Raw genomic sequence first — 19,346 nt, 5'->3', positions numbered from 1 at the left:
CTGAAGATGTGTGAGTCTGTGAATCCAACCTTCACTTGGTTTCTTGGTGTGCTACCTACAGTTCCTTGTTTCTCTGCCCAGATGTTTCAGACTCAGCAGCTGTAACCCTGGCTTTGACAAGCTGGAGTGTTACTGGTTTATCCTCTTAAGAGTCCAGTGAAAGGTTCTGCCTTGCTGGATACTGTGGTGCTGTTTGGTGTAAGAGCTTGCAATGTCTGTTTCAGGAGGTAAGGCTGTCCAGTATCACTCCATGATGGTTCTCTGCCACCATAGTAGGGCATTTCCCCAGTCTGATGTGTCCTCCTGTCTTGTGTAGGCTCTTCCATGTTCACCCTCATTCTGGTCATCCTGTGTGTGTGTTAGTTTTATATTTCACCCTCCTGTGTGAGCTAGGGAAATGCTATTTATTCTCTCTGTTTTCAAGATGGATAAGTGAGGTAGGAGAGTAGATGGGACACGAAAAGTCTCTAGTTGCTCTGCACCTTAAGTTCTAGTCTGCTATAATCTTTGCACCTCCTTTTGTGGATTGCACTTTTCATGCATGAGAAAGAAATCCTGATTCCCACAAAATGGTAGCACTTGTTTCCTAGCCCTGTACTAAAAGCAAACCAGTCCTGTTTGGGGTTTTCCTCTGTAGGGAATTCATAGTGGATGCTCTTTGGCTGGCTAGTCAAAACATCTTAGGGATTTCCTCTTTGGGAAGTTCCCATCTTTCCATTCTGCAATCTTGCAGGACCAGTTTGTTCCTCCTGCATTTTTACTCTTAAATTGCCTCTGCGACTGAATCTGTCGGTTGTCTGGTTAGTGCTGTCATTTCAGAGGTAACCTTACCTAATGAGAAAGGTCCCTAATTTCTAAATTGTCATGAGAGAGACAAAGAAAAGTAAAAATTCCTTCTTCAAGGTCTGATCTCTTCCTGCTTTCCCACACTGCTCAGAGTCAACAAGCTCTTGGTCTAATTTCTGCTGCCTGACTTGCTCCACACCAATTTCAGGACAAACAAGAGATTGCTCTTTCACCTGCCTTTGATTTCCTGAAGATGCTGCCAGTGGAGGCAGGCTTTGAGAATTTTTTTTCTCTCTAAATGAGAAGGGTGGGTCCTCCTTCTGGCTACACATGAAATTCTTCAAAGCAGAAAGCATTATATCAAATGCAGCAGCAGAACAAATCCCATGTGATCAGAAAGCTGATCAACAGGATGCCTGCTTAATTGGGATGCTTTCCAGAGAAGAGATTTGGATGTGCTTAATAGCTCCAAACAATAGCTGAATGCATAGACATTTTGAAGTGCATTTTCATCAGAAAAGCTACTGTGTAAAAATAAAAAATAACCCACACAGCATTTGGCACAGCAGTTTTTCCCCAAAGTGGCATTTCCTGAAGTGGCATTGAATGTATCTATGAGCTTGCACTACAATATTCATCAACAGATCTTCTTGCACCACTGCTGATACCCAACAAGAGCTAATCTTCCTGTTGAGCCAGGAGCCAGGACCCTGATAATAGCTGTTTAATGAAGGTGTTGCTTGGAGAAGAACCATGGTCCCAGGTGGGCTGCCTGCTGCACACTGCTCACAGAAGCCTGCTAGGTGTGAATTAATGGTTACTAGTGTGAGCTTATGTCTCTGAAGCCTCTGGTTGCTCTCTGATGTTGCTGTTAACCATTCATTCAAAGATCAGAAGCACACTGATGTTTGGTGCCCATGATGCAATTTTAAGCAGACTGCTTTGTACAGCACTTAAAAACAAGTCAGGCAGGGACATGGAGCAGAGAGGATTTGCTCAGTGTGGTGTATTTGTCTGGGATAGACTTTGGACAGACTGTGTAGGTGCCAAGTAGGGAGGCTCTAGTAAAGTTCTGAAAGTCCAGGTTCACCTTTACTGCTGGCTTTGGCTGAGCTGTGCTGGAAGCTCTTGGTGCTGGTTTTGCACTCAGAGACCCTTGTCTCTGAGTAAAAGTCAGGTTGAAGGAGGATAGTGCTGGACTGGGGCATAAATATGGAGAGCCATTTTGGTCAATGCTGTGTCTGGTTTCTAAGAATCAGGTAATTTTGACCTGTGTGTGCCAAAGTAAGATCACCTGAAAAGTGTTGAGCCCTGGCCCTGATCCCTACCTTTTCCATTCTGATTTATTGCTTTGCAGCAGTGTGAGACAGACTTCTGGAGCTGGCCATGCAGGTGCTTCAGCACTGGCTCCTAATTCACGTGGTGTAACAGGGCAGTGGCTTGCTTGCTGCTGCCTTCTCAGCTGTGCCTGAACAGGAATGGGATAGAGCAGGGCAGAGCTGACACACCTGCCTCCTCCCCTTCTGCCCTGCAGCTGCCTCTGCTGCTGCCCTGGCAAGTTGTTTTCCCTCTTTGAGCTCTTTGTTTTCAAGCTTTTAATCTTTTCTTCCTGTCAAGGTCTTTGTAGCCAGGATTGCCTTGACAAAGCTATGCCTTAAAAGCTGAGTCACTTATGTCCCTGGGGGACAGCCTAGGTTTTAGGGCAGCCCTGTGTCCCCTTCTGGGGCAGCAGGACCCTGGTGCTGCCTATGGGTGCTGAGGGAGGGGTTAAAGCACAGAGTGAACAACTCATGTGACCAGTGATGCTCCAAACAAGTGTGGGAGCAGATTTCAACAGGTCTTTTGGGCATGCATTTGTTCCATGCAGCAAAAACCTGATCTGTGTTTCAGCCTCTAGTCAAAGACAGATTAGGAATGACCAAACACATCCACCCTGGCCCATCTGGGAAATGGTATCTGACAAGATACAGTGCTGTGAGGTGCTAACACCTGACTTCTGAAGTACAGCAGCCCCTAAATGGGGTATTATTTGAGCTAGGAGCTTGTCTTTGCTGTCTGACTGGGAAAATGAACATCTGTGCTGGAAGGTCACTGGATGCTTTGGGCTGTTGGATTCACTCCAGCATGCTCAGCCTTCACATTAGAGGGGTGCTTTTACAGCCAGACCCATGCAATTGGAGGGGAATACAGGTTTTTGCTTTTCTGAACAACATCAGTTATGTTTTCAGTATCAGGGTCTTCCACCTTGTCAGTGCAAGATCTTTATCTTCTATGTTTCTATCACCAGACTGTAATAAAAGCTGCTGCTGTTTTTTGTTTGCTTTCCATGTGCTTAGCAATGACCTGTATCCTCTCCTTCAGGCCATCAACACCTCGGTATTTATACTGGGTCTCTCATTTTCAGGCTTTCCTTTTTTAGGGTTTGAGGTAACTCAAGAGTCAACACTTCCTAGCTGAGACAGTGCTTGTGTTCAAGAAAACACCAGCCATTCCACTCCCTTCCTCTTCACACCCACTCTGTTTTTTCTCTTTAACACAATTTCTCCTAGGCAAATTGAATGCAACTTCTAGTTTGTTAACAAAATCAGCTGCTCCAGGTTCTGTCATCATCACTGGTGACAAATGCCCCACCCTGGGATGGTCTCTTCTTTCTGCTCAAGCCTTCAACTCAATGGCTTCTGTGCTCAGGGTTTATGAGAAGCTCAGAGCTGTCAGAGTTTGTTATTCAGAGCTGTTACCAATCTGATGCCCTCTGCACTGTAACCTGTTTTCCTTTGCTCAGGAGTTATAGTTAGTACCTGCATGTGCTATGGTTAATAAAAGGTATTTTGCAAGGAAACCTGTCCCTGTATTTCCTGACTTTGCAAGAGCTTTAAGGGGGGCAGCATGGGCAATTTTTGATACTGTCAATCTGGCTGTTTTGCCCTAGAGCGCACCAACAGCTACGTCGAGACTTTTTTTTTGTGTACAGTCATAATATTGATCTGCCAGATCTCTTGGCTGTGTATGATCACAAGAGGTGGATGGGAGGTATGTTGGGGAGAGCAGTGCTGTTGGGAGTGAAAATTACAGTTGGGTTCTGGCTGTAAGGAAGAAACTTGCTCAAATTCCCTCAGGACAGGCCTGGCACAGGGACCTGCACAGACGTGAAGGGAGGAGAGATTTGGCTGGCAGCATCTTTATTACTGGTACTGATGCATGAGCCAGACTGGATTTCCCAATCCAAAACAGGCAGGCAGGGCTGGCAAGGAGCACAGACCATCTTTTCCTCCCATCAGCCACAATAAATACAGAGCTCCCTGATGCCAGCTTACAAAGGAGCAGTTTTCAGTGCGCTTAGCACATTTCAGACTTAAAAGCTCCACTGCTTCTGGGTTTAATGTGTTGAGTGAGGTCTGCTCATTCTCTGGCTGTGCATCGCCTTAAACCACTGCCTGTCAGTTGGGTGGGGAGTAGAGCAGAGCTGTCAAGTTTTGGTCAGCAGCATCAGGCACATGCTTCAGGCAGTCAGAAGGAGCTACTGTGAAACCTTGGGAACGTGGCAGCAAAAGCCAGGGTATGGGAACAGGTGAACAACCAGCAACAGTGATAAAAATCCATGCTGCTCCTTCATTCACCCCTCTGCAGGTCCCCAGGATCACAGTTAGATCCTCAGTTGCTCTTCATAGACATCCTCCCTCTGCTCTCTTCAGCTTGGGTTCAGATCCCTTAGCCCATGCCAGCCATTCCCAGTGAGGAGAGGGGCTGCTCTCCAGGACACAGTCATGGGAACTGTTTTAGGGACCTGTCCTCCAGTTTGTGGTGGCTTTGGTGAAAGAGGTGGTATCTCATCTCTTTGCAAATATTTTGCCCTCATTCCCATCAGTATCTGGTGAATTATACTCAGCCTTCCTCCCTGGCTGCACAAATGCCCTGGCATCCTGTGCTTGGGCAGTGGGAGGAACATCTTTCCTCTGTGCCCTGCTAGGTGCTTGTACTAGTTCCTGGTTGTGTTTGAGCCCAGGCAGAGGAAGCTTGCCTTAAAGCATCTCTTGAAATTTTGGAGCAATGTTTGTGCCACACTTGCTCTGTCAGGATACCCAGGACTCCTTCCGTGTTGGGTTCTGGAAATACATAGGGTAGATTTACCCACACATTTGTGCAAACAACATGTGCTGCAAGGTTTGGGATACTGTGGGTACACAAAACATGTGCAAGTCCCCAACATAACCCTGTGCAGACTGGCCAGGCTGAGAAACTCCTCAGAATACTTTTTATTGTGCAAATGGTGGCAGAAGTTCAGCAGATGCCACTTTAACTATTGGCACTTGCACAAAAGAAAACAGTCTTAATGGGGATGCTGCCTTCTCACTGAAGTGTTCAGGGAGTCACAGTGTTTGGATAGAGCCTTAAAGAGCTTTTTCTAGCAGCAAAAGGTCTAAAATGTCTGAAAGCCTCAGAGAACTGAAAGAGAGTAGAAAACTATTTGATAAGGGGCTCTGGACTGGAGGATCTCTGGGTTTAATGGTTCAAGTCTCCCATCAGCTGAAGTGGGGCATGACTTAGACTCCAGTAAAACTGGAACTCCCTCCCAGAGAGGATTATTTGGTTCTGCTACATTTAATGCACCCAGCACTGCTGATTCTGGAGGCCAGGTCTCCTTGTTGTGGAGGAGAAAGTGGGATGTATGCTGGCAGTGACCTGTCAGCAGCTGCTTGCTGTCACTCTGACCTTAGGAAGGTCATCATTAAGCTAAATGTGGGTTAGTACAGCTTGGCTGGTGTTACTGGGGGCTACCTGCTCTCTGATCACAGCAAACTGTTTCCTAGTGTGTGAAAATACTGGGATGAAGGTGCTGTCAATAAACACATTTTCCATGTGTGATTTCTTACAGAAACCCACAGGACTAGAGATACAAATTGTGGGGATGATGTGTGTGGCCAAAAAATGCCCTGGGACGTTTTTAAGCTCACTTGCAGGTGTTGTTGAGTTGGGGGTCTCACTACTGAGTGTGTGGCATCACATACACCTGCAAATGGGAAAAGCTTTAGCTGCAACCCAGAATTCACTGTGGAGCTAGTGGCAGAGGGAAAATAAAAATCATTTGCAAGTCACAGGCTCCTTTCCCTGGGGGCTGCTGGAGCTCCTGCTTCAGAAGTGAGATTTCTGGCTTGCAAGCTGTGGTCTTTGGGGTGGGTAGTGGAATTTTTAATTATCTGGAACTGGTTTCATTCCCAAATGTTCCCTCAGATCTGGTGCTTTAAAGTCTTGCAAACTCTCTGGCTATAGGGGCTATTCACAAGCTTTAAACTGAGCACCTGCTTAGGAATTTGGTGTCATCTCCCCTGCCTGGCACAAGAGCAGTTCCTCTCCCAGACCAGACTGCTGGAGACCTGCCTGGCCACTGGTGCTGGAGCTCTGCCATGCTACAGGGGCTGTCAAACACCATGTAGGGATCAAAAGCAGCCGTGATTTTCGTGGCTTCTTATTTCTGTCTCCTCATGGAGACTCCTCACAGCACAGGACTTTGTGCTGGCCCACCTCCTCTGGTATGCTCTGTCCATGGCTCTCCCAAGCCCACGACCCACTTGTACTTGGCAGAGCCATGAGGTCAGGCATATTGTTGCACTAGTGAGTTTGTGTCTCTCTTGCTGCCATGCAGGTGCAGCATAGGTTCAGGATGCTCCTGTAAAATTGCTTTTGCCTGGAGGCTGCTGACAGTCTGAAACAAACCCCAGATGTGCAGAATGCTAAGTTTGCAAGTATACTGTAGCAGAGATGCCTTGCTGGAGTCTAAATGATCCCATTTATCTACTTGAGTCTCACTGGCTGTGGAGGTAAGGCAGGCTGATAGTGAATTGAACCACACTGATGGAGATACATGATTCCAGGTCCTGGAGCTGCAGCTAATCCTGAGGTCTCTATCCAGCACTACAGCAGCTGAAATGTTTATTATGTTTATTTGGGAATGAGAAGTCTCTTTAATTTGGACCAGCTCTAATTGCTGGCATGAAATCCTTAATTGTGTCATTAAACTATGAAGATCATCAATATGCTTTGATCTGGCAAATAAAGATGCCTTGTGTTCAGGGTGAGTCACAAATCTGTGAGTCAGGAGAAACAAATGGATTGCAGGAAAATGGCGATAAATAAATAGATTGGAGAGCACAGCATTTTGATGTTGCTAATCATATTGTCTAAAAGGATTGAAGGTGCTGAAATGCTTTGATGGGTAATCCAAGACAGAGTCTTATAACTAATATGTTGGTTTTCCTCTTTCTATATGCAGACAACGTTTCCTGTGACTCCATCGCTTGCAACAAGCCCCACGATGGCTTTTAGTCCCTACCTGAGTCACGTTTCTCCTGGGATGGGCTTGGTTCCTGCAGAGCTTTTACCAAATACTCCTGTCCTGGTTTCTGGTAATCCTGCTGTTACAGTACCAGGAGGCTCTGCTGGGCAGAAACTGATGCGTACGGATAAACTGGAGGTATTTAGACATCTGATATGATACTGCTGACAGGAATGAACAGGGCATGTGGGCCCAGCTGTTGAACTCTGCTATGATGCCCTGATGCAGCACTGCACAGAGTTGAACTCAAAGCTTTTCTGACACAGGGCTGTTTCTCTCTGCTTGAGCAGACATTCATGCAGGGCCTAATCTCAAATCCTTGCAAGGCCCTGGAAATTTGGGAACACTTTGTCTGGGATTTGGGATTGTTATTTTCTGTGTGCGATCTGCCATACTGGAAAAATGCATGTGGATGGTTAGTTGACTCACTGAGTTCAGTGGGAGATGTTTTTGAAGTAACAGACACTTCCCTTGTCTTGAGATGGCCTTATTGAGCTTTTACAGAAAACTTTAAGCATTAAACTGTTGGGAATGCTTGCTACAGGCCACTGGAAAGGTGTTTTCTCACTTCTTCCCTTTGCAGTTGGCTGGGCACAGTGGGTCTTGGTGTTAGAGGAGTTGTAAATGTCTTTCAAACCCTAAGCAGAGGCTCTGCAGGATATAAGGGTTGAGGAACTAAATTGAGAGGCCCCTGCAGGTATAAATTATAAGACAGGGAGGTAGTGGAGAAAGATATAATTTCAAAATGCATTGTTTTATCTTATGCACTTTTTATTGCCTTGCTGATCGTTTCTGTTCTGACGTAACATCTCACTTTGCCCCACACTTAGTCTGATAGTGCACTGGGATGTGATCAGCACCACCAGCTGTAGTCATTAGGAATTTCTTAGTTCTTCAGAAAGCTCTTAAGAAAGTTCTTCAGAAGCCTTGCCAGATCCATTTTATGAAAGATGGTTCTCTGTCTTTGGTACTTCAGTGCTCATAGCTTAGGAGAATCTGCATGATCTTTGTAAAGCTAGAAATTTTGTTAACACCTTAAAACCAAATTGTATTGTAATCAAAAGCACTGTTGTGTAACCCCAGAGTCAGAATTTTATTGTGGAAGGCAATGAGATTATTTCTGTGGAAGAGGCTTCTCATATTTAAGGAAAGGTACATGTTGCAAAAAACAACAGCATGCAACATTTTAGAGTTAAATGTCCTGCCCATGAGCACACTCCATAACAAATACATAATCCACCTGAGACACAAATATCAGAGTTAGTAACATACAAGTTTTAGAGGTAGGGAGGAGTCCTGAACTCCAGAAGTTCTGACAAAACAGTATCATTTTCTGGGGTCATTTTCCATGCTGCACAAATTCTGAACTTCACTTGCATTTGGTGATTGCCCTTGGTAGTGTCAGGTATGTTGGGTTTTTTTATGTGCTGCCTAGAATGGGCATGAATTTAGGATGTGTATATAGTTTAATGTGGGCAGCTGAACTGATGGCATTCTATGTTGAAAATACTGAATGAAGAGTTCCTTGGTGTTCTGCTCAACACTGTGACTTTCTTTCAAGGTTTGTCGAGAGTTTCAGCGTGGAAATTGCACACGTGGTGAAAATGATTGTCGCTATGCTCACCCTATAGATATTGCAATGATAGACACAAATGAAAACACTGTTACAGTTTGCATGGATTACATCAAAGGTCGATGCTCTAGGGAGAAATGCAAGTACTTTCATCCTCCTGCACACCTGCAAGCCAAAATCAAGGCAGCTCAACACCAGGTGAACCAGACAGCTGCAGCTGCAATGGTAAGTAGAGCTCTCACCAAGCTGTATTTCTATTGCTAAGAGATTTCCTTTGTGTCATTTGTGGAAAAGCAGAGTGCATTGATAATGGCTGAGTAGAGAGCTGAGAGAATGTGAAATATGAATCCCACCTCTCCATCCTTTCTGTCTGCCCACCATAGCATGAAGCTCTGAGTGGAGCAGGGCATCTCACTACATCAAGTCATGGGGTTTGCTGTCATGAATCATGAGGTATCATCATACTAGTAGAGTAGCACCTGGAACCAGCACCTTCTCTGGCTAAGTTGTAGGTGTTAGTTTAGCTTCTTGAGTACACAACAAAAGCGAAGACTGTGCCTCCCATTTATATATCCTTTGCAGGGAGATCCTGGGGTCAGTAGCAAGATTTCCACTGACTTAAAAGCAGACCAGGTATCAGTTGTTCAAGCCCAGCTCACTTGTGCCTGGTACCTTTGTCAAGGCTTTTGAAAGGACAAGACTCCAAAAATGACTTTCAGACTTGTTTGATACCATGGACACAGTAGAGGTGGTCCTACCTGCATTTTAATTTGATTTGTGATTTCTGATAGCTACAATTCTAAAAAGAATTGTAGAAAAAAAATCCTTCTTCAAGGAGGACTTACCAGATCATAATTCCAGCTGGAGTAAATGTTTGTCATCCTGTTGAATGTGGTTTAATGGCACCAGTTTATTCCAGAAATGAGAGAACTTGGATGCTCTGGCTGTGGAGGGAGAAAGCAGCTCAGGGGGATCCTACCCATGTGTATAAATTCCTGATGGGAGAAGTAAAGAGAGAGGCAGACTCTTTGCTGTGGTGCCTAGTAAAAGAACAAGAGGCAGTGGGTGCAGAATGAAATAAAATTCCATTTAAACTTATGAAAAAACTTTCTTAGCCTAAGGGTGATCAAACACTGCAACAAGTTGCATCCTCCATGGAGATGCTCAGAACCTTCCTGGACAGTCCTGAGCAAGCTTCTTCAGTGACCCTGCTTTGAGCAGGATGTTGATCTAAGATAATCTTCAGAGGTCCCTTCCAACATCATCGATTCTATGATTTTATTTTTATATAACAAATAATTTAAAAATTTGTGCTTTTTGATCTGGTAAAGTAAGTATATTAAGGCTATTAAAGTTTTTCTAAATAGCTTTCTTTAAAGACAGTAAAAGAGGTTGCCTTTTGGTCATGGTGAAATGTAATGCAAAACAGGGAAGATTCTAGAAACTGAACAACCGCCTTCTGTGTAGCATCTGTATTACCTGGAATGTAATTTGGAGAACTAATTTATGCTGTCATGCAGAGTTTATTCATTAGATTTCATACTATTTTTGTCACTGCTGAAATAACAACCCAGGTCTGTTGAAAAAGAACCTTCTGAAACAAAACTCTTATTTTTTAGAATTGAATCTTTACATTTTCACTAATTATCTAGGACACTGCTCCTTAACCAGAGCCAGTGTATGTTTTATTCATGCTGCTGGCTTCTCTTAAAAATGTAATTAACCTTATTTGTATGCCATTAAGTAGAATCTTTAAAATATTTATTGATGGCTTGTTGTATCACCCCTGCTACCAAAACAACTTACATTATTAATTGAATTTTCAAGGTTTGATGCGTTTACTGTACTTGTTGAGTAGTAAGACTTCAATAAAGGGAAGAATGGTGCCCAGTTTTCTTGCATCAGAAAACATATGCCAGACAAATGGGTGTACCTTCTAGAACAGATTTGAAATTACTTCATATCTAAACTCAGAAGATATTTCTGAGGGCTTTATTCCTGGTGTTACTTGACATGCAAAAGTAGTAGCTTTACTGACTCCTTGGCTGCAGGCAGTGCAGCACAGGGAGATGAACTGGGTCAGGCTTGGTCCCCAGTTCAGGACAGCACCCATCAGCATATGCTTGAACCTCCTTTCTGTACCAGTGGTCCTTCCCTTGCCACAAATGCTCCTCTTGACCTCTGCATGGCATGTAGCTGCAGAATTAGAGCTGAAGGCCAGTACAAGTCTACCTGCAGGTGTTAGTTACTGAGAGCTTCTGACCCACTCTGCCAGCTGTGTGAAGGTGCTCCAAAGCATGTCTTGTGATGACATCAAGTGTGAAGCTTACTGAGGCAAAAAGCTGACTAGCCACTAAGCCAAGAAGTTACTCAGCCACCCCTTGTTGTGCATGCCTCTTCTTTTTAATATACTGTATAATGCATTCGGTTTTAATTTCTTTTTCTCTTCACCTCCCCAAAATGTTGCTCTTTCTTGACACACCTCTGCTTGCTGTTTTTGTCACTGTGCCTGACCCCCCCTCCCTTGGCCCATTGCCATCATGTGCTCGCTGCCTGCTAATTAAGACTCAGCCAGCTGTCAGATCACTGAAGCGACCGCTGGAGGCAACCTTTGACCTGGTACTTGGACCTTTCACCTTCTGGCTTTGCACGTAACCATCTTAGTCTGCATGAGAGCCTTCCACCCCTGCTCTGTTGTGTTAGCACCTGGGGAGACTGCCCATTCCAGCCAGAAATGTTGCAGTGTGCGTTCAGACATGCCACATGCCATCCATCCGTGGTCTCAGCTTTGCCTTCTGGAAGCCTGGATGTGTTTTGGAGGCAGTGAATAATCCATGGGGGGGAGACAGCTGTGGGTTTTAAAAAGTGTTTTTCCAAACAGTGGCAGCTTAGGAGTTGGGAGATGCAATATTTTGGTGAGAGTTTAAATTGTTAGGTCTGTTGTGTGCTGGATATGTGCACCAGAGGACTGGGTGCTGCAGGACAGAGCCAGCAGCTTTCCATGGTATGCCCAGCAGCGCTGGCATGTCATGCTGGTATAGCCTGGCAGGAGGGTGTTCTGTGCATCAGGCACAGCTCAAATTTAGGAGAGAGAGAGAGCTAAGCAGCACCCTCAGAGATCTGTGCTGGGAACTGAATCAAGTGCAGCGCAGGACTTTGGTTTTGTGTTTCGTAAGCTGGGGAGGTGGCTGCTGCTGCACTGGCTCTGTCTCAGGTTCCTCCCCCGTAACCCTGTGTGACAGAGGCCTTCAGTCTCAGACACAAGCTGTCTGCAAGCTGTCTTACTATAAGCTACCTTTGATTATTTTCTGAGTTTCAGACATGTTTCACCTGTTTTCATGACACTCTCAGTGAGACAAAAGCCGTCTTCCCAGTCTGCTGTTAGTCCTGGCTCTGTAGAAGAAAATTCCTTCCTGTTCAGCCCAAATAATGAGGGATCAAATACATCCTGAAAAAAATTGTGGCCCAGCTGTAGGGGTTGGAAAGGGAAGAGTGGAGACAGAGCCCTGAAACTGTAAAGCTGGTGTTGCTTCTCATTCCCAGAGCTAAGAAAACAAGGATGATGCATTCCCCTTCCCCTCTGACGATTTCTTTTTGCTTATGTTTTTTTTAAGTAGTGATGAGGCTTCCTTATCAAGGGTTTTAGACATCAGCAGTAGGAAACCTTGGTGGGGACCAGCTTCCACCAGCAGTTACAGAATTATGCTGTAAAATGATTTAACAGCTTCTTGCTGCCCACTGCTCGTGAAGAAGCTTTGGGAAGGATGCTCCAGAGAAGGATCCACATCAGTGATAAGAGCAAGTGTAATTTTCAGAGGAAACTTCTCAGATTGCTTCTGCTGTATTCCAGGGAATGGGTGCTACGTCTGCCCTCTCTCACACATCATTTTTTATGTATTGTGTCTTGGACTGAAGCAACAAAACAGATGCAGACCCAGCCTGTCTTTGCTAGGTGCGAAGGGATGGAAGTGTGATTTGTGCTCAGAAAATAGTGATCTGAGGGGAATTCTGAGGTGCAATTAAACTGTTTGTTGCAAAGATTTAATTCACTTCTCCTCTCGAAAAAAATAACAAGAGGGTTGTTAACCAGCACGTGGGAAATTTTAACTTTGGCATACAGTGCTTTTTTATCTGTCAGTCATGCTGAAAGATTGCTTTCCATGCCATGCAGGTAAGTGGCACAAACCTCTCTGTTCAGATGCTTGTGTTCCAACTGGGATGTGGCTTTTTCAGCCCAAAAAGAAGAGGCATTTTTGTAGTGGGAATTGTTTGTTGGGGTCAGTGTGGGCTGTCACATGGATACTGAATTGAATTAACCCTTTCACCAGTGCAGATGGTCTGATAGTGTTTCATAGGTTACGTAGCTCTGTGTGCACACAAACACAGGCAAAAAAGGAAGTTGGAAATAGTGCCAGAGGCTACTGATGGTCAGAGATTGTCCAAAGGGAAATCACAAGCAGCAGGATGAGGTAAAGTCACCAAGTAATTTCTATAACTACAAAGATTTAGTCTAGCTTCTGTTCTGCAGCAGGGAGGCACTTGCTACATTATTTGGTAAAGTCAGAATGTAGTGAGGAGCCTCCCATTGCCTTTTGTAGGTGCTTCAGGACATACTTGGGGGATTCCTTCAAAACGAGGACATAGTGCAGTGTCCCTCCATGGGCTGTTAAAATTCCTGCAGGTCCTGAGACTATTACAGAAATGCTGACAAATAAGACACACTTGTTTGCTCCAGTGTCCCTGCCAGTTTCCTGTGTGAGAGCTGTATTGGCCCAACTACATCATGTGCAATTTAAGACACCTCTCCCAGGCATATGCAGATAAACCTTTCAGTGAGCAATGCTCCTGACCTGGGGCTCTTACCTCAACACAAGGGCTGGAGAAGTGGTGGAGCCAAATCCTTTTGACCCTCTGGGCCCTCCTGCACTTTCATATCAAAAATAAGATAGGCTGGAGACAGAAGGAGCCACATCCTCAGGGTGTGCTCATGTAAGTGTGCTTCCCCAGCTTCCAGGGTAGGAGAGGTGACCCAGAAGGCTGTGTCAAACCCTCTGCAGACTGAGACAGGCTCCTGGCTCCTGTCCCTGCTGATGCCATGTGTCAGAGCTGATCTTCAGCTCAGAATCTGGGCTTCTCCACCTAGCTGCTCTTTAGGCATTTACTAAGGGTGTGCAGTTCAGGGAGCAGCAGTGGAACTGTCAACAGCTCCTTTCTCTCCGTTGCTTCCAAGGGGCTGTAGCAGGGTAATAAGATGGATAGTGAGAAGATGGGGTAGTATATTGTGCCTTGAAATCCCTGTGGCCTGTTGGTGTTTGTATTCTCACTCTGACTGCAGTGCTGGGCTCAGGAATTGTCCTACGTGTAAAGAGCCAGGACATCACAGCAAGGTCTCAAAGCATTCAGCTGTTCTGCTTTTGGCACTGCCTTTATGGGATAATGGGCATTTTAGGGTGGTGACAGCCTTTGGCCAAGAAGCAAGGAGTCAAAAGTCCATTATGTGCCTGGCACAGTTGCTTTGCTATAATTAGTATTTTTTTTTTTCTGAGACAGATTTTGGAAGCATCTGAAAAAGAATGTTTTGCAGTCAGGCACAGTAAGAGGAATGAATTTAAGCTGCAGGTTCTTCAGTCTAAGTCTGTAAAACACTTCTGATGTAAGTGGAGCTACTCCAGACTCAACAAACTGCAGATCTGTCCCATACCTAGAGGAACATTGATGTGGTTGTCATTAAATAGACGAGATGTAGATACTATCAGATTTAACATAGATATTGATAAGGGCTCCTATAGAAATGGAAACTCTTAGATCTTTACCTAAGATTAAGTCATAATGCTGGCACTGAATGCCTCCTAGGATTAGCAAAGGATGTGTGCATGTCTGAGGGCAGTTTTGCAAATGCAATTTCTTCTAATTTTCTGTTTTTATTTATTTTATTTTAATATTGAAACCACCATGTGAATAGAGACAGAATGGAGTAATTTTTTGCCTGGAAGTATCTTGCTTAACATTTCTCAGATGAGCAGTCTCCTAAAGCAAATTAAAATGAAACCTGTTTCTAGATGGTAAACTGTTGCAAGCTTTCACTTAGATTCTCTTGTGTGTTGCTCTTCATAACGCTTTAAAATCTCTCCTGGGTCCTGTTTTTGTAACCTCAACCTTTCATTTGCTAAGCCTCCTCCATTCCCTACCCTTCACTGTCACCCACTAAAAACCAACAGGACTGATAACCTTATTTTTCAGCCATTGCTTCTCTGCATGATCCAGACTAACAGCTAGGCAGAAATGACCCGATTCCGCATGACTTCCACGTGCGTAAATCTCATTGACGTCAATGGGAGCATTACGTGCAAAAGGACTGCAGGGCATAATTAAAAAGGACCCTTTTCTATCACAATGTGGAGAGAAAAAAAAAATGTGTTTCTACTTGGGTACAATGTAAAGCTGTAAATCATTAGAAACATTCCTGTCTCCTAAGAACCTGACATACTACTTTGCTGTTGAGACATGCTTCGATGAATGATGAGTAACTCACTGAGAAAAGTTCCCGAGTTGGGTTAATGCCTTTTACCAAGTCTGATCATGAAACAGGTTTGACAGGCTGGAAGAAGCCTGGTGCTGTGATAGAACAAAAAGAGAGGATTTGCTTGATGGCAAGGCCCACCCTGATCTTGTTGGAACACCAGATTTGTCAATGGCTTTTTTCACTGTTAATAACGAGCGAGCAGTGTTCAGCTGCTGGAGGACACCTGGAAACTGGGAGTAAGCCCAAATCTGTTGGTGCTGTTCTGTACCATAGCTGCAAATGATGAAGAACCAGGCCTGTTCTTGGCTGTGTTGCTCATCCTCTCTACTAAAAAGTGGAAATGCATTTTACTATGAGTATAACATTATGGATGTAATTAGCAACAGCTCCTGCTTTACCACCTGGACACACGGGTCAGCTGCATGTACGCTTCCACTTATGCACACATACGTGTAGGTGGGTGTTGAAACAGGCAGAGGCAAGCATCCCTTTTTCCCATGGCATTTGTTGCTTATGCTAGTCCTGGTTTTAGTCATGTAGTCTATTTCTTACCTGTTTGTTGTTGGGTTTTGTTGTTGTTTTGGTTTGGTTTTTTTAAATGCTTGATGCCTGCAACTGCTCTTTGTAGTATCCTGTCCAGGTGATCACTTCTCCCTTTTCCTCATGCTTTTTAATCCTGTGTGCCCAAGTCAGTTTTGCTGAAAAGCTGCCTTAGAATCCCTCCTCCTTCTGGACTCTGCTCCTTCTGCTCTTGCATTTACTAACTGCTTACCTCGTGAAGTTGTGGTTTCACCTACTTCTTCTACTGTGATTTAGCTGCTCTTTCCTGTCTTGCTAAGTTGATAAAATTGCAGGTGATTTGCAGCCAAGAGCCCCTATTATTTATTGCATGCTTGGTCTACCTTTGGGCCATTTTTTTTACTCCCACTTGTCTTTAATGACTCCCTTATCCACAGGCCCTGCCGCCTGGTGCACTTCAACCTTTACCAAAGAGGCCAGCACTTGAAAAAAACAATGGTGCCACCACAGTCTTTAACCCAAGCGTTTTCCACTACCAACAGGCTCTAGCCAACATGCAGTTGCAACAGCCTGCATTCATTCCTACAGGTAAGTGTCTCCTTGCTTTCCCGAGCATCATATTTGTCTTTTTTATTACCTAAGTGTTGAGCTATGAACAGATTTATAAGGGTCCCTAGCAAAAAAAAAAAAAAATAGTATTATTGTGTAGTTTCGTATTAAAAATGGATGAAAAGGTTTTTCTTTGATTTTTTTTTTTTTTTATTTTTCATTCACCTACTACAATTCAGAGCTTTTTACATGTAAAGAATACCTTCTTTGCCTTTTTTGTTTGGTTTGGGGTTTTTTTGAGTGGTGAAACTAAGACAAATGTCTGCATGATTCTTGAATTCATACTTTCTGTTTCTCCTCCTTATGGTTCAACTAGTTAATCCCAAATTAATTCTTTGACTCTTGTGTAGCACTCTTATGGACTCATGTTAAAATGTCTTGTGGACCTCTCTGCCTGCTCACTTGAAGCAGCAGGTACTTTTCTGAGCTTCTATCTCAGTGACCTACATATTCCAGCAGCCCTGATGTTTATTGAGGGAACAGTTCATCTTTAGTAAATACGAATTACATAATCCTCTTTAAAGGCATGTATTTCCCTCTTGCTTGTCTTTTGCCCAGTATGATAGCCTAGGCTTTTTAAAAGCAATTTAACTCCCAGCTTTTATTGCACCTGTAAGGTCTCAAAGTAAAATTGAAAGATGCAGTTCAGGAATATATACAGGACTCAAAATATTGACATTGCAGATGTGACTGCTGACTAGCCAATTAACCTCTATTCCCTGCAGCCAAATGAAAAACAAAACCTACTTAGAGTAGTATTATAAGTGGCTGAATTAGGAATATTCCAGCGTTGATCTCTCCATTTTCAGTATCATTATTATCATTGCAGAGCATCGTAAAAAAACTGAATGGGCAGAGTTTTTAATGGTTAAGGTTTATTCACTTGCTAGATAGTATTTAGAAAAATATTTTAAGTGTTTTCCCTGGGCTGGCCTCTTCTGATCAACATTCAGTGGACCTGTACCTTGGCCTTACTATTCCTTATTGTAGAAGGTAAAAACTTTAGAAATAGTGCTATACAGAGACCAAAATGTCTCAGGTTTGAGTGTGGTTTCCAATAGGTGAGACCTAAACCCTGTGCTCATGTGGCTTTCCCATTCTGGAGGCACTGAGAACCCAGCAGCTCTGAAAATGTCCTTCCAGGGAAGTGGGATTTTGTCTCAGGAGACAGGGGGAGGAACTCTGATGGGAGCCACCCCCTTCATGTGCTCTGCAAATTGTTCTTGGAGGGGCTGGGGCTGAGCTGACTGAACTGCACTGTGTTAGGTGCCAAGCAAAATACTTCTTCAGAAGACACTGACACCTCTGAGAATGCCAAGTCCCTGAGCTGGCTACACACTCCTCTTCCTCGAGGCTGCAGTTGTAAAAGTTGATGTAAGGACTCTGGTTTCTGATGCGAGCACTGTAAATGACTTTTTCCCAGCTCTCACACTGTGCTGTTGTGCCTCATTTTGTGGCAGTGGAATTATGCACAGAGCTGGTGCATAACAGGGTCTGTTTGCTGGCAGCTGTCCTCATCTGAGGACATGAATGCTGGGCAGAGCAGCAGATTTCCAGTCAGAGGACAGGTCTTTGAGATTACACATCCCCGTTTTCCCTTAGGCATCAGACTACAGATCTGGTCTCAGCCTTTGCAGTGCTTTGGAAGGCAAAGCAGAGAAGTGGCACATAGCAGCTCACACCATGGGGAACAGCAGCAAGTTGTTGCTTTTCTTAGTCCCTCCCATTCAGTTATTGAGAGATCAGTATCATGGATTGTGGTGGAGGAGAAAGTCAGGGTGTCTGTGGAAAATGGCATCATCACTACAATTGTTTCAAGCCCAGAAAAAAGCCCAAACCTGCCTCTTTCAGCTTAAACTAGAGACTGAATCCTGGTCCCTGCTTGCAGGGGTAAATTGCTTTTGTAAAGTTGGTTTTAACATGAGTGTCACATTCCTTAAGGAGCAATTTGCTTCCTGCTGGCATGATCAAAAGAAATAACATACCTGATACCAAAAAGAAATTAAACCCCAATAGCCCTGATTTCTAGGATAGCTCATATAATTTAATACCAGGGTGGGAGAAGAATTACGTTCTCTACTACCCAAGAATTCAAGAATTAATTTGGTTTGCTATGATCTCTTAAAACTGATTTTAAACTATGTAGAAATATGCAGAATCTGTTTGCATGTGCTTAAATACTGAATGCTGCAAAGAGAATACCTGCTTTTTAGTTAAAGTGATTTCTAACACTGAAGCTTCACTAATGAAATATCCCTTTTGTTCATCTTTCCACGCTTCAATGCATGGTGTGCAGGGTCAGTTCTGTGCATGACACCTACTGCAAGCGTTGGTAGGTTTTTTCTACACAAACTTCTCAACTTTTTCCTAATCTGAAAGAGACAGCAAGTTAGTGTGCATCAGTGAGAACCTGGGTGGCTGAGTGGTGTGACTGTCTATCTGCTGTCTTCTTTGAGGCTTAAATGGTTGTATCCCTTTTAATTTCTGTGCAGTGCAGTGTTTTGTGTGACTAATAAGAGAATGTAAGGTGATGTGTTCTCACCCCTATTTATTTCTGCTACAGAGACAAAAATTTATCACTTGAATGTCTTTACAACCCATTTAAGTCATCCAACTAAAAGAAATTGTGATGGGAGGATCTTGTTGCTTTATTTTTTTTGTATCAGGCATCAGGTGGATTAGAGTTTGCATTTTCAGTTGTCCTGAGGATGTTTTAGGAGACTGGTTAAATAAAGGTACTAAGGAAGAGCACTTCTGGGGTCAGCCCTTCTGCCAGAGCAGGGCACTGCTTGTGCAGTGAGAGAAGCAGGGCTTAAACTATGAACTGGCTGAAGATTCATCTCTTTAGTGAAGTGTCAGCTGTAGAGGTACAAGGGACCATAGGGAGGTAACGCTGCTGGTGCATGTGGGATGCAGTGAGACAGCAGGGCTGAGTACGTGCTTGTTGATGCTGCAGGGGTCCAGTATGTTCAGGCTCAGCATCTGGGTCTTACTGGGAACCTGTG

At 44.1% G+C, this 19,346-nt stretch overlaps 1 protein-coding gene across 9 annotated transcripts in view; it reads left to right on the top strand.

Moving 5' to 3' along the window:
- The window catches only part of MBNL3 (muscleblind like splicing regulator 3), a 91,293-nt gene that overhangs the window by 58,528 nt on the left and 13,419 nt on the right, over window positions 1–19,346 (top strand). For all 9 annotated transcript variants that reach the window (XR_003987495.1, XR_003987494.1, XM_030449380.1 and 6 more), the window contains 3 exons: window positions 7,055–7,255; window positions 8,679–8,915; window positions 16,170–16,320. Coding sequence is in view for 7 of the 9 variants with exons in the window: in XM_030449380.1 (XP_030305240.1) it covers window positions 7,055–7,255; window positions 8,679–8,915; window positions 16,170–16,320 (589 nt within the window). In the remaining 2 variants the exon portion in view is untranslated. The remainder of the gene's footprint in view (window positions 1–7,054; window positions 7,256–8,678; window positions 8,916–16,169; window positions 16,321–19,346) is intronic.

This window comes from Calypte anna, chromosome 4, assembly GCF_003957555.1.
Source record: "Calypte anna isolate BGI_N300 chromosome 4, bCalAnn1_v1.p, whole genome shotgun sequence".
In the NCBI taxonomy this organism is placed as follows: Eukaryota; Metazoa; Chordata; class Aves; order Apodiformes; family Trochilidae; genus Calypte; species Calypte anna.
This window is presented reverse-complemented; position numbering and strand designations above follow the sequence as displayed.